Source organism: Papio anubis, chromosome 12 (genome assembly GCF_008728515.1).
Source record: "Papio anubis isolate 15944 chromosome 12, Panubis1.0, whole genome shotgun sequence".
Lineage (NCBI taxonomy): Eukaryota > Metazoa > Chordata > Mammalia > Primates > Cercopithecidae > Papio > Papio anubis.
Window position 1 is genome coordinate 11565911 of NC_044987.1, and position 13658 is coordinate 11579568.

At 45.3% G+C, this 13658-nt stretch overlaps 1 protein-coding gene and 2 non-coding genes across 3 annotated transcripts; all 3 read left to right on the forward strand.

The window, feature by feature from the left end:
• Positions 1-6439: 6439 nt before the first annotated feature.
• On the forward strand, positions 6440-11275 carry HSPA8 (heat shock protein family A (Hsp70) member 8). The gene is made up of 9 exons (XM_021926644.2): positions 6440-6706; positions 7434-7643; positions 7961-8166; positions 8478-8630; positions 8718-9273; positions 9499-9701; positions 9927-10125; positions 10285-10517; positions 10846-11275. Exons 2-9 carry the CDS (start codon positions 7439-7441, stop codon positions 11029-11031), a joined length of 1941 nt encoding a protein of 646 aa, XP_021782336.2. The 5' UTR covers positions 6440-6706; positions 7434-7438; the 3' UTR covers positions 11032-11275.
• On the forward strand, positions 9332-9419 carry LOC116269960. Its single transcript, XR_004177750.1, has one exon. It is a non-coding gene; the product is annotated as a small nucleolar RNA SNORD14 (small nucleolar RNA).
• On the forward strand, positions 9762-9848 carry LOC116269962. Its single transcript, XR_004177752.1, has one exon. It is a non-coding gene; the product is annotated as a small nucleolar RNA SNORD14 (small nucleolar RNA).
• Positions 11276-13658: the final 2383 nt, after the last annotated feature.

Here is a 13658-nt window from a genome sequence, read left to right on the forward strand (position 1 = left end):
CCTGGACTGGAAATTTGTTTATCAGCTTGCTGCCAACAGAAGAACAGAAGAACTCAGACTGAATATGATCTATTATTTATCAATTTCAGTCACAAATTTACCAAGTACTTTTTTCTCTCAAAAGGCAAGATGCTAGGTATAAGTTGCACAGGGGACACCAAGAGAGTTGCTGTCCTTAAGGACTTTATCAAAATTAATGAAATAATAATTACTAAGCAAGTATTTTGTGCCTAGGTGAAGTGCCAACAGAGATGCACACACTAAGGGGTTCAACTAAATCTGAAAAGTACACACTAAGAAATTCAAATACATCTGGAAAATGCTTCACAGAGGTCATTGTAAAATAACAGCGATAATAGTAATCATCACTTACTGAGCCACCGTGTGCCGGTCACGCTAAGTACATTATACATTTTGTCTCAATTTCATACTCACATCAACCCTATAAGGAAACATTTGTACTCACATTATACAAGTGAGAAATGTAAGGCTCAAAGAGGTTAAGTCAGTAGTAGAGCCAGGATTTATTTTTACTTTTATTTTTATTTTGAGAGTCTCACTCAGTCGCCCAGGCTGGAGTGCAGTGGCATGATCTCAGTTCACTGCAAGCTCCGCCTCCTGAGTTCACGCCATTCTCCTGCCTCAGCCTCCCAAGTAGCTGAGACTACAGGTGCCCACCACCACACTCGGCTATTTTTTTGTATTTTTAGTAGAGACGGGGTTTTACCCTGTTAGCCAGGATGGTCTTGATTTCCTGACCTCATGATCTGGTTTGGGATTACAGGCGTGAGCCACCAAGCCAGGCCCTAGAGCCAGGATTTAAACCCAGCCACTGTTAGTATACTCCATCAGAACTGACAGATCCTGATTAATCACCATCTTCCCACCTGAAATCCTCAAACCTTTACACTCAACTATAGGCTTTCTCTTCTCTTTGCTTTCTTCCTTGCCCTAAACCTTTTCACCATACTTGGGACACACTTAGCTCACTCACACAAGTCCAAATCCTTTAGTTTTCCCTTGTTCTGCAAAACAGGGTACAATTCCCAACTTTATAATTCCCTGATTTGTCTTCAAATGCTAATGATGGGCTTAGATCATGCAATTTTTGTTGACTGTTACGCACAGAGTATTTTGAGCACATCACGATTAAATCTGTCGAATCATCTGAGAGGCAAAAAGATAAGGTGCATTGAAACTATAAAATAATAGGTACAGTTGATTCTTCCAAGATGATACAATCATATCAATTTATTTAAACTGTAGGCTGGGGGTCATGGTTCATGCCTGTAATTCCAGCACTTTGGGAGGCTGAGGTGAGTGGATCACTTGAGGTCAAGAGTTTAAGACCAGCCTGGTCAAGATGGTGAAACCCCCATCTCTACTAAAAATACAAAAATTAGCTGGGCGTGGTGGCATATGGAAGCAAATAATTGTAAACATAATTACTAAACATGGGGTCTTTGAACTGTATAGTTTTTTTTTTTTTTTTTTTGAGACAGAGTCTCACTCTGCCGCCAGGCTGGAGTACAGTGGTGTGATATCGGCTCACTGCAGCCTCCGCCTCCTAGGTTCAAGCGATTCTCCTGTCTCGGCCTCCCGAGTAGGTGGGACTAGTGGTGTGTGCCACCATACCCAGCTAATTTTTGTATTTTTAGTAGAAACAGGGTTTCAGCATGTTGGCCAGGATAGTCTCCATCTCTTGACCTCGTGATCCTCCCACCTTGGCTTCCCAAAGTGCTGGGATTACAGGTGTGAGTCACCGCGCCCTGCCAAAAAAAAATCTTAAAAATTAAGGTGCTCTGATAAAAATTTCAACTTTAAAAAATTAAAATAGGCTGGGTGTGGTGGCTCACGCCTATAATCTCAGCACTTTGGAAGGCTGAAGTGGGTGGATCACGAGGTCAGGAGTTAAGAGACCAGACTGACCAACATGGTGGAAACGCATCTCTACTAAAAATGCAAAATTAGCCAGGCGTGGTGGTGTGCGCCTGTAATCCCAGCTACTCACGAGGCTGAGGCAGGAGAATCGCTTGAACCTGGGAGGCGGAGGCTGCAATGAACTGAGATCACGCCATTGTACTCCAGACTGGGCGACAGAGTGAGACTCTGTCTTAGATTAATAAAATAAAATAAAATAAAATGATAAGGAGCACTTTTTTTTCTTTAAGAGACAGGTTCTCACTTTGTCACCCTGGCTGGAGCTCAGTGGCACAATCACGGCTCACTACAGCCTCAACCTCCCAGGCTCAAACCATCTTCCCACCTCAGCCTCCTGAGTACCTGGGACTACAGGCACACGCCAACACGCCCAGCTAATTTTTGTATTTTTTGTAGAGATGGGGTCTCCTTATGTTGCCCAGGCTGGTCTTGAACTCCTGAGCTCAAGCCATCCACCAGCTTCGGCCTCCCAAAATGCTGAGATTACAGTGCCTGGCCAAGAGCACATTTTATACAGCACCTCCTCTCCATAGTGCAGGGGCTAAACAAGATGACTACGAGTTTGAAAGTAGAAAGCAATCTAGCCTGAGTTAGAAGCATAAGCTGTGGAATAAAATCTGATTTTGAAAAATTCAGGGTCAGCTAGGGATCTTAAGCAAATTATTTGACCTATTTGAACCTTAATTTCTTTATCTGAAAATGGGGACAATATGATCTGCCAAAAATAGTTGTGAGGGTCATGTAAGAGAATATATGTCAAATGCTTAGCATGGTGCCCTGTGTAAAGCATTGAATAAAACATCAATGGCAAGGACTCTACTACCAGAAATACATTACAATAGGCATGAGAATGTTCTAAAGCATACAACCTGGTTTAGGAAGGCAAAGCATAATGCAGGGAAAAGATATTGGGGCTATTTTTATGTATGCTGTTCTCCAGTTGCAATAATTTATACATGGCTGCAGTTAGAAATCAAAATATTAATAACAGCTTGCATCACTCTGGTTTCAAATTTCCCTGATGCAATGCAGTACATACACTCAAGTATTTGGGCAATCAGGGCATACATATATTGCATCTTTTAGTCATGTCACTGGGTCACGGAAGGGTTGTTTTCAGTATCTGAGTTTTTGAAGCAAGGGACTGTAAGTTTACTATTCTTTAATACTAATTTTTAAAAAATGCATATTTAGTAACAGTACACCACATAATCCTAATACAAATTACCCAATGAAATTCTAAACCTTAAATTTTTTCCATTTTTTTGAGACAGGGTTTTGCTCCGTCACTCAGGCTGGAGTGCAGGGGCACAATCATGGCTCACTGCAGCCTCTACCTCCTGAGCTCAAGTGATCCTCCCATCTCATTTTTTTGGGATGGGGGTCTCACTATGTTGCCTAGGCTGGTTGAGACTTTTCAACAGAAGCAACCGAAACCAGATAACTATTAAATCATTTATTCATAAACTGAGGACGGCACAGTGGCTCACTCCTTAATCCCAGCACTTTGGGAGGCCAAGGCGGGCAGATCATTTGAGGCCTGAGACCAGCCTGACCAATTGGTGAAACCCCATCCCTACTAAAAACACAAAAATTAGCGGGGCGTGACGGTACGGGCCTCTAATCCCAGCTACTTGGGAGGCTGAGACAGGAGAATTGCTTGAACCCAGGAGGTGGAGGTTGCAGTGAGCAGAGACCACACCACTGCACTCCAGCCTGGATAGAGTTAGACTTCACATCAAACAAACAAACAAACAAAAACAGGCCAGGTGCGGTAGCTCACGCTTGTAATTCCAGCACTTTGGGAGGCTGAGGCAGGCGGATTACCTGAGGTCAGGAGTTTGAGACCAACCTGGCCAATATGGTGAAACCCTGTCTCTACTAAAATACAAAAACTAGCCAGGTTTGGTGGCGTGCACATGTAGTCACAGCTACTCACGAGGCTGAGGCAGGAGAATCTCTTGAACCCGGGAAGCGGAGGTTGCAGTGAGCCACGTTCGGCCACTGCACTCCAGCCTGGGGGACAGGGCGAGACTCCGTCTTTTCCGGGAGACTCCATTGGGAGATTCCATCTTTTCTGGGAGACGGAGTCATGCCTTAGACTCCGTCTACAAAATGACGATCATAATAGTTGCTACCGCTTAGATTTACGGTGAGAATTACAGGAGGTAAGGTTGGCATGCGGTAGGCACACAAAAATGTTAAATCATTATCCTTTTATCCAGTCAGAAGTCCTAGGCTCAAGACTCCACTGCAGTCCCATGCAACCAAACTTTAATTTTAGATCTTAACTGTGTCATTTGAAACCCTGTGCGTTTAAAGTGGTGGAGACAGGACCTTCATCATATTCTGAGCTTTAAATATATGAATGCTAAATCATTCCATTTAATAAGACATAGCCCAAGTCCCAGAACACGTTTGAGAGTAACCAGAAACAGAGGTTATTTGTTCTGCTTTCTCTAATCACTGCTATTGGATGGGATATCTCAAACAAGTGGATGTGTGCCCCAATTCTGTTTTCCACTGGTTCAATGATTAACATAATTACAAAAATGCAAAATACAGCACAGGGTGTAGTTTGAAATGTGTGCTTGTTAAACTTTAGGCTCTGGGGTGTGAAAAGAAAAATTCCAGATAACATTACTAGCAGTTAGCGTGGGGGACGGGAGGTTCCAAATACCAAAGGAAACTGAAAGCAGTGGCTCACAGTACACATCCTACCTCTTTCTGGAATTGAGTTGAATGTATTTCCAGGAAGGAAATTACACTGTAGCGTAACTAACAAAAGATATAAAATAAATCTTGAACCCAAAAAAAGCTAGATTTGATTCTAGCTTACCCAGCTGCTTACCTTCCCACAAATGGTATCTTTGAGCCTCATTTTTCTCCTGATATAGGGATGAATAATACACACCTTAGAGAACTGTGATGATGATTAGATGACAAATGAAAGCATTTTGTATGTAGTGAAAGCATTGTATAAAATTAAATTCTTGGGACGTGGGGAGAGGCTAAGAATATATCTCCATGAACTCTAAGCCAACATTCCTCCCCAAAAGGAAAATATGAAAAGGAAATTCTTCATATGTTTTGGGTCTGTCTCTACCCTTTAAAGGCTTTGACAAGGACAAGATGTCCTCGCTCTTCTGAAGCCTTTTTCGCAGTCTACAGACCTTCTAATTCCAGCCCTGCTACTGTAAGTTCTTTTGGTGTAGCCTTAAAAAAATCTTTTCCCCCATCGGTGCCTACTTATCTACTAAACAGGAATAATAGCTACCCTGCCTGCCTGAAAGGACACAGGGAGTGTTCAAGGTACCTGAGACAGGCTCTTGGAACAAGGCCCCACATGTCCGCGGCCACGCACAACACTGCACAATGTAAAATTCCAGGCACCACTGTTTTGCGCACCAGCTTAGTCACGTTTTCAAAGCGTCTGCATGGTCTGTCGTTTAATTTTTGATGAAAGTCAAACCAGTAAAGATACCACCTCATGTTACTGAAAATACAAACGTTCATAAACTCTAAATCAAGGACGCACGGCTACTGGAACCTATGATTCCTAACCCCTGGTTCACCTAACGGAGAACACACTCGCCACCTTTTAAATGTTTATTTTATAAACAATGGGGAAATGTGGGGCTTGGGCTAGTAGGGGAAGAACTGAGCCAAGAAGCCGAATCTGTTCTAGACGGAGGTGGGAAGGGGCCTAGGGGTCGGGGGTTCAGAGAAGCGGGTTCGCCTTTTTTTCCCCGGAGAAGTCCAGACACGACCGCGTCCTGAGGCGGTTCTGAGAAGCCGGGCCCCTTACACTTCTGCGTCGGGGGCTGCCTCCCAACAGTTCCCGTAGGGAAATGCGGGTGCTGGGGTGCCTGCCGAGCTAACCCGCCCCACCCCGCGGCGGCCTGGCGGCTCCCTCCAATCCCAACCCTGGGTGCCCCTGAGCGAGCAGCCCTAGTAGCACTCTGAAGCCGGAACCTTCGCCCACGCCCCTCGGGGTCAGCCCTTGCCCAAAGCCACGCTATGAAATATAGGTTCGCGAAACCTGGGGCACTCAGAGGATCGTCTGGAACATGGAGATGGGGGATGGGAAAAGAGGAATGAGGACGTGTGTGGGGGAAGGGAGCAACAACCTTCGCAGCCATTTTGTCCTCGCTCCACTTCCGTCTTCTCCTCCCCGGCTCCCGCGCCCGAACCCCTCCCTTCAGGCTCCGCGCGATTCCTCCCCCAGTTCTGCGCGGGCCAAGAGCGCGGCAAGCGCCGCTGTCATTGGTTGGTTCCAAGTTTTGCCCGCCCCTCTTCTTCCAACTTTTTCCGCCCCCTCCTGCCCGCGCAAGCTGGGGGCGCATGCGTAGAGGCGGACGCTCCCCTCCCCCGCCCGGGGTAACTGAGGACTCCCGCGCGCGGGCTGTCTGCGCCCCACCCTCCCTTTCCCCGGAGCCGTCCGGAGAGCGGGGGCGAGCTTGAAAGTTCCAGAACGCTGCGGTGAGTGCGTTATCGCGAGGCGGAGCGCGGTGGGGTGGGTGCGGAAGGGGGCGAGGCCCGAGGAGTGGAGCCGGGCTTGTGATTGGGTCTTGTAAGGGCAGCCTGGCGTCTATTGGCCGGGGAAGCCGTAATGGCAGGCAGCAGGGGCGGGCCCCTTCTGGAAGGTTCTGAGATAGGGTATAAGAGGGAGGGTGGCGGGCGGAAACCGGTCTCATTGAACTCGCCTGCAGCTCCGGGGTCTCCTGTGACTTTTGTCTTTATCGGAGCCAGGCCTACACGCCAGGTAAAGGTTCTGCTCGAGAGTTGGGTTATGGGTCTGGGAGCGTGCACTTTCCACACTGACCGGTTGAGCTTGTTGCGGCTTGGAGAGTTCTGAGAATTTTGTCGAGGCGAGTGTGCGGCCGCTTCCACTGGCTTAAGGGGCCTCAGTTTTCGGTGGGGTGGCAGCGGCGCTTGGTTGCAGCCGGCAGGACAGAAATATAGGAGTTGGGCCGCAGCCCCAGGGGAGCCTGGGAGACGCCCGGCGACCGCGTGGCGGGGGAGGGTTGCCGCATCGCCTACTCTGGCGCGCAGGGAAGTGGAGCGAGGGTTTTCTTTATCTCGCTTCCTTGTATAGTCCGGTCCCACCATGGTTCTTCAAAGCCGTACTTGGCGTGCTTCCAATATGGGGGTGCATTCCGGATCAGTCAAAACCCCAGTTGACTCTCAGGGACCCTGGCACCTGGTGAGGGAGATGGGATAGATACGGCTCAGTTCCAGGTTAAGACCACGTGCTCAGCAACGCCCCAGGCCCTCTGGTGGGTGGTTCATCCAGGGTGTGCTTGGCAGCGGTTGGCACGGCAACCCGGACTGCAGCACTAGTTCTGAACCTTTGGTGTGCTTAAACAAGAGGTGATGGTCACTACCTCTTGGTAGTGGCCATATCTTTTTCCTGGTTACGCGTTGTTTTAAGGGTTGGGGGAAATATTTTGATTAACTGGATTTTTAAACCGGATTTTTCTTTTTTTCAGCAACCATGTCCAAGGGACCTGCAGTTGGTATTGATCTTGGCACCACCTACTCTTGTGTGGGTGTTTTCCAGCACGGAAAAGTAGAGATAATTGCCAATGATCAGGGAAACCGAACCACTCCAAGCTATGTTGCCTTTACGGACACTGAACGGTTGATCGGTGACGCTGCAAAGAATCAAGTTGCAATGAACCCCACCAACACAGTTTTTGGTGAGCTACTAATTTTAAATGACAGAACAAATTTAACAGGTCTAGGAAGCAGAAGAGTTTATGAAATGTGAAGGGGGAGCTTTTTGTTTTTTGAAAAATGAGCTGAAACTTGTTCTCAAGTCTGTTACAAAACGGGTTATAGAAACCTTTCAGGCTGAAAATCTAGGTAATGTAGGATGTCAAAATTTGAATCTTTGCTACCTATATGGTAGTTGAATTCACCTACCTATGAACTTCGGCATTTGAGTAATCATGGACTTGGGTTTTATCAGAAGAGGTATGAAATTGAAAGTGTTTTCATTTGATACCTTTTACAGATGCCAAACGTCTGATTGGACGCAGATTTGATGATGCTGTTGTCCAGTCTGATATGAAGCATTGGCCCTTCATGGTGGTGAATGATGCTGGCAGGCCCAAGGTCCAAGTAGAATATAAGGGAGAGACCAAAAGCTTCTATCCAGAGGAGGTATCCTCTATGGTTCTGACAAAGATGAAGGAAATTGCAGAAGCCTATCTTGGGAAGGTGAGGTTTGTTTTTCAGTATGTTTTTCAGCATTCTGGAGTAGTTAAAAGCCCGTTGATTCCAGTGGGGCACTGGCACCTGGTGAGGAAGGGGAACAGATGGGGCGCAGCTCTGGGTTAAGACCACGTGCACTGCCTCCAGGCTCTTTGGGAGGCTGGGTCAACACCAGAAACCAGTGAATCTTGACAATTAGTAATTTACATTTTTGGGGGGTGCTCCAGCAGTTTTTGTTTCACCAGCATTAATCCATTTGCTGGAGTTTGTGTATCTAAGTATAATAGTTTGATCTGTGGTCTCTTCCTTATTCGTAGACTGTTACCAATGCTGTGGTCACAGTGCCAGCTTATTTTAATGACTCTCAGCGTCAGGCTACCAAAGATGCTGGAACTATTGCTGGTCTCAATGTACTTAGAATTATTAATGAGCCAACTGCTGCTGCTATTGCTTACGGCTTAGACAAAAAGGTATGTACCATTTGTGATGCAGAGTCCAGATTATTTTAAGATTAGTTTGATTGTCAGAAATATAAATGAGATTGTTTTCAATGGCAGGTTGGAGCAGAAAGAAACGTGCTTATCTTTGACCTGGGAGGTGGCACTTTCGATGTGTCAATCCTCACTATTGAGGATGGAATCTTTGAGGTCAAGTCTACAGCTGGAGACACCCACTTGGGTGGAGAAGATTTTGACAACCGAATGGTCAACCATTTTATTGCAGAGTTCAAGCGCAAGCATAAGAAGGACATCAGCGAGAACAAGAGAGCTGTAAGACGCCTTCGTACTGCTTGTGAACGTGCTAAGCGTACGCTCTCTTCCAGCACCCAGGCCAGTATTGAGATCGATTCTCTCTATGAAGGAATCGACTTCTATACCTCCATTACCCGTGCCCGATTTGAAGAATTGAATGCTGACCTGTTCCGTGGCACCCTGGACCCAGTAGAGAAAGCCCTTCGAGATGCCAAACTAGACAAGTCACAGATTCATGATATTGTCCTGGTTGGTGGTTCTACTCGTATCCCCAAGATTCAGAAGCTTCTCCAAGATTTCTTCAACGGAAAAGAACTGAATAAGAGCATCAACCCTGATGAAGCTGTTGCTTATGGTGCAGGTAACAAAAGTATCTCAACCCTAAAGGAAGGCAGGCAGGCAGGAGATGAGGCGGTGACTCGCTGTGATGAGTGATTGTTAAACATTCGTAGTTTCCACCAAAAGCTTGGCTAATGATGGCAACACCTTCCTTGGATGTCTGAGCGAGTGATAGTGGTTAAAACAGGAGCTACGCACTGGGTTTTTTTGTTTTAACTTTCTAACGTTAACTTTTTTTCTTTGCTAGCTGTCCAGGCAGCCATCCTGTCTGGAGACAAGTCTGAAAATGTTCAAGATTTGTTGCTCTTGGATGTCACTCCTCTTTCCCTTGGTATTGAAACTGCTGGTGGAGTAATGACCGTCCTTATTAAGCGTAATACCACCATTCCTACCAAGCAGACACAGACCTTCACTACCTATTCTGACAACCAGCCTGGTGTGCTTATTCAGGTATGTTTTCTGTACTTTTCTTGCTTGGCTTACTGATACCAGATAGAAGTCTGGACTGACTCGCTATGATGATGGATTCCAAAACCATTCGTAGTTTCCACCAGAAAGTCTTATGTTGGCCAGTTCCTTCCTTGGATGTCTGAGCGACCATTCTTCCTTAGCAGGACTCTAGCACTAGCAGAGATGTGAAGTCCATTGTAGTAATTTGTTTTATTCCCTACCAAGGTCTATGAAGGTGAGCGTGCCATGACCAAGGATAACAACCTGCTTGGCAAGTTTGAACTCACGGGCATACCTCCTGCACCCCGAGGTGTTCCTCAGATTGAAGTCACTTTTGACATTGATGCCAATGGTATCCTGAATGTCTCTGCTGTGGACAAGAGTACAGGAAAAGAGAATAAGATTACTATCACTAATGACAAGGGTAAGTAAACACACATGGCACTGTCATCTTGTCTTGACAGGGATCGTAGTGGTATTTCAATTGAGTTTCTGGTGCCTCAAGGGTATCTAGCTAAGAGAAACTAGAGTTATACGGGAAATGTAAGGCTTTTTTACTTAAAAGACTTAATTTCTTTCCTAGGCCGTTTGAGCAAGGAAGACATTGAACGTATGGTCCAGGAAGCTGAGAAGTACAAAGCTGAAGATGAGAAGCAGAGGGACAAGGTATCATCCAAGAATTCACTTGAGTCCTATGCATTCAACATGAAAGCAACTGTCGAAGACGAGAAACTTCAAGGCAAGATTAACGATGAGGACAAACAGAAGATTCTGGACAAGTGTAATGAAATTATCAACTGGCTTGATAAGAATCAGGTTTGTGATTTTCCCCATCCCCCACTCAATGGAGGGAGAGGGGAAGGGGATGGTAAAACCAAGCTTGAGCTGGATTTCAGTATAGGGTCACAATGATGAATGGTCCAAAACATTCGCGGTTTCCACCAGAATTCAAGGTGTTGGCAACTACCTTCCTTGGATGTCTGAGTGACCCCAAGATGTTAAGAATAAGGCCCTATTTTAATGTTGACAGTTGGCCATCTTGTAGGAGTTGGTGTCAGCGACTTAGCATCAGGTTGCATCAGGGTTAGAGAAAGGTTATTAACGTTACAAGAACTTGTAGTAATTCCTTTTTTCTCTTCCTCAGACTGCCGAGAAGGAAGAGTTTGAACATCAGCAGAAAGAGCTGGAGAAAGTTTGCAACCCCATCATCACCAAGCTGTACCAGAGTGCAGGAGGCATGCCAGGAGGAATGCCTGGGGGATTCCCTGGTGGTGGAGCTCCTCCCTCTGGTGGTGCTTCCTCAGGGCCCACTATTGAAGAGGTTGATTAAGCCAACCCAAGTATAGGTGTAGCATTGTTCCACACATTTAAAACATTTGAAGGACCTAAATTTGTAGCAAATTCTGTGGCAGTTTTAAAAAGTTAAGCTGCTATAGTAAGTTACTGGGCATTCTCAATACTTGAATATGGAACATGCACAGGGGAAGGAAATAACATTGCACTTTATAAACACTGTATTGTAAGTGGAAAATGCAATGTCTTAAATAAAACTATTTAAAATTGGCACCATAAAATTGTTTTGAGTCTTTAGTTTCCCAGGTCAGCTGCTGGGAGTAGTAGTCTTAGGTGATTATGTGAATCTTACTAACTTCCCCCCTTCCTCTTAAACTAAGCTTGAGTTACAAGGGCTGGGTGGCAAGTTGCCCTTCAGAGCATTGTGGATAGTACGTTTTAGAATTGAGAGCTTTCAGAAGGGGAAGCATGAGAAATCAGATCTAGATCAAACTAACCTTAGTCCTTACATGGAGAGGCAGAAAGCTGACTTAATGGTGTTTTGTAAACCTGTGTAATCCTGCCTAGGAGCAGAGGCTTACTTGCCTGGAGCTTTGTGCTAGATGACGAGTAAGAATTTAAGAGATCAGAACCAAATACTTGGGCAGTGAATGTTAAGCTACATGGCAGAGATAACTTTGAATCTCAATCTCTTGTATGAGCCACTGCCCTGTAGGTTTCTATTTCCTCTTCCTAAAATGATTGAGAGCGCCAGGGGGATGGAGCTAATCTGCCACCTGATTCATTTGGGTCCCAACAGCGAATTGTGATAACCTAGGGGAGCAGGCTGTTAAGTGTCATTATGTAGGTGACAGATTTCAGTGGATTAGCTGATCTTTGCCAAAAAGCTAATTCGCGAAGGAGCTGCAGTTTTTCCCTTTGGTACTGAAGGTCTACTAATGTCTGGGTATTTCAATGGGAATTTATAGCACGATTTCATACACTTCTCATTCCAAATTTTCTCCGTTAGAAAAAATGACAAGTAGCACACATTTTTACTTTTGTTGAAGGGTTTTTATTCTTGTTGCACGGGCTGGAGTGCGAATGGCACGATCTCATTGTATCTCATTAAGAGTGTAATGGTGCAACCCCTGTCCCCTAGTTCAGGGGATCCTCCTGCCTCAGCCATGTGCCACCACGCCTGGCTAATTTGCATTTTTTAGTAGAGACGGGCTTTCTCCACGTTGTTCAGGCTGATTTCCCTACCTCAGGTGATGCGCCTGCCTCAGCCTTCCAAAACGCTGGGATTACAGGCGTGGGTCACCGCACCTGGCAGTAGTACAAATTTTTGGCATGTTTCTTTGGGTGAGAATTTTACCTGGGCTTTAGTTTTCCTTAGGGGTGTGTGCTCACTTGTACAGGCTGGACTGGAACTGGCCCCAAGTGGTCACCCAGCCTTAGTTCCAAGTAGCTGGTTCTGGAAGCGTATGTTAATGCACATGGGCGTACCATGTATCTGAGATGGTTACAAACTTTTTGATGCCTTAACTCAAAACGAGACTAAAGGGTAAATAACACTTTTATCTTGTTTCACATGGAATCTTAATGTGGAAGGTTTTCAGTGGTAGCTGTTACTGCAAATTTTTGAACTTCAGGTTAATGTTAGCTGAAACATTAGTGAAACATGAAGTTAGAGTAAATATGGCAATGTTTCCCCTATACAGATAACACCTTGTTGGACATGTATAATGTATAGTAAGGAATTGGGGCTTGGGAAGGTGGGAATATTTGCTAGGTTTTCTCAGTTATTTGTATTTTTTCATCTGTTTATAAACCAGAATGTGTTTATAGATGACACTGAGGCTCAGGTGGAGTACCCTTAATGTCATCACGTAGTCTAATCTGGGGAATTGGATTTTTTTTTTTTTTGAGATAGCCTCCCTTACCCAGGCTGGAGTGCGGTAGTGCGATCTCACTGCAATGTTTGCCTCCCACCTTTGCATTCTCCCACCTTCCGAGTAGCTGGGACACCATGCCCAGCTAATTTTTATATTTTCTGTAGAGCGGGGGTTTTGCCATGTTGTCCAGGCTAGTCTTGAATTTTTGACCTCAAACGATCTTACCGCCTTGACCTCCCAAACTGCTGGGATTACAAGTGTGAGCCACTGCGCCTGGCCTATTGTTTGTAATTAGGGTTCTGCTGTGGGCTAGTAGTTTAAAAAGCCAGTAAAGATGTTTAAACCATGTAAATGTCGAATTAGCTGTTTATTAGGTAAGCTTTAGAGGAAGAGAAGGTAACCATAGGGACAACAATGCCTACCACTTTCCATTCAATTTTGAGTTAATGGCATTTGCTTCTCCCCTTACTTGATTCTCCAAATAACCTTACAATGGAGGGATGGTGGATGCTCTGGCTGTGCATGCACAAATCTACACGGTGGCAAAATTTGCTTTTACAAGTTACTGTAAAGAGGTTTTAGTTGATAGAAGGAAACTCCATGACTTAGATGGTTGGTTCTGTCCCTGCTGCACAGGGCGCTACTGGATTGGGAAGACAGGCCAAAAAATTTAATCTCCAGGTCCAGTTTAGGAGTTTCTGCTGAACTTGGCAATATGATTATATTCTAAAATGTGTTTTTATTACTATAGCTTTTCAAGTTTCTATTTGACCTTATTAGATGTTTT

What these genes read in the sequence shown, in the direction of transcription:
- HSPA8 (XM_021926644.2), top strand. Translation starts at nt 7,439, where the DNA reads ATGTCCAAGGGACCTGCAGTTGGTATTGATCTTGGCACCACCTACTCT. An exon ending in CAGAAGCCTATCTTGGGAAG is followed by an intron (nt 8,167 to 8,477) that starts GTGAGGTTTGTT and finishes CCTTATTCGTAG; the next exon opens with ACTGTTACCAATGCTGTGGT. An exon ending in TACTATCACTAATGACAAGG is followed by an intron (nt 10,126 to 10,284) that starts GTAAGTAAACAC and finishes TTTCTTTCCTAG; the next exon opens with GCCGTTTGAGCAAGGAAGAC.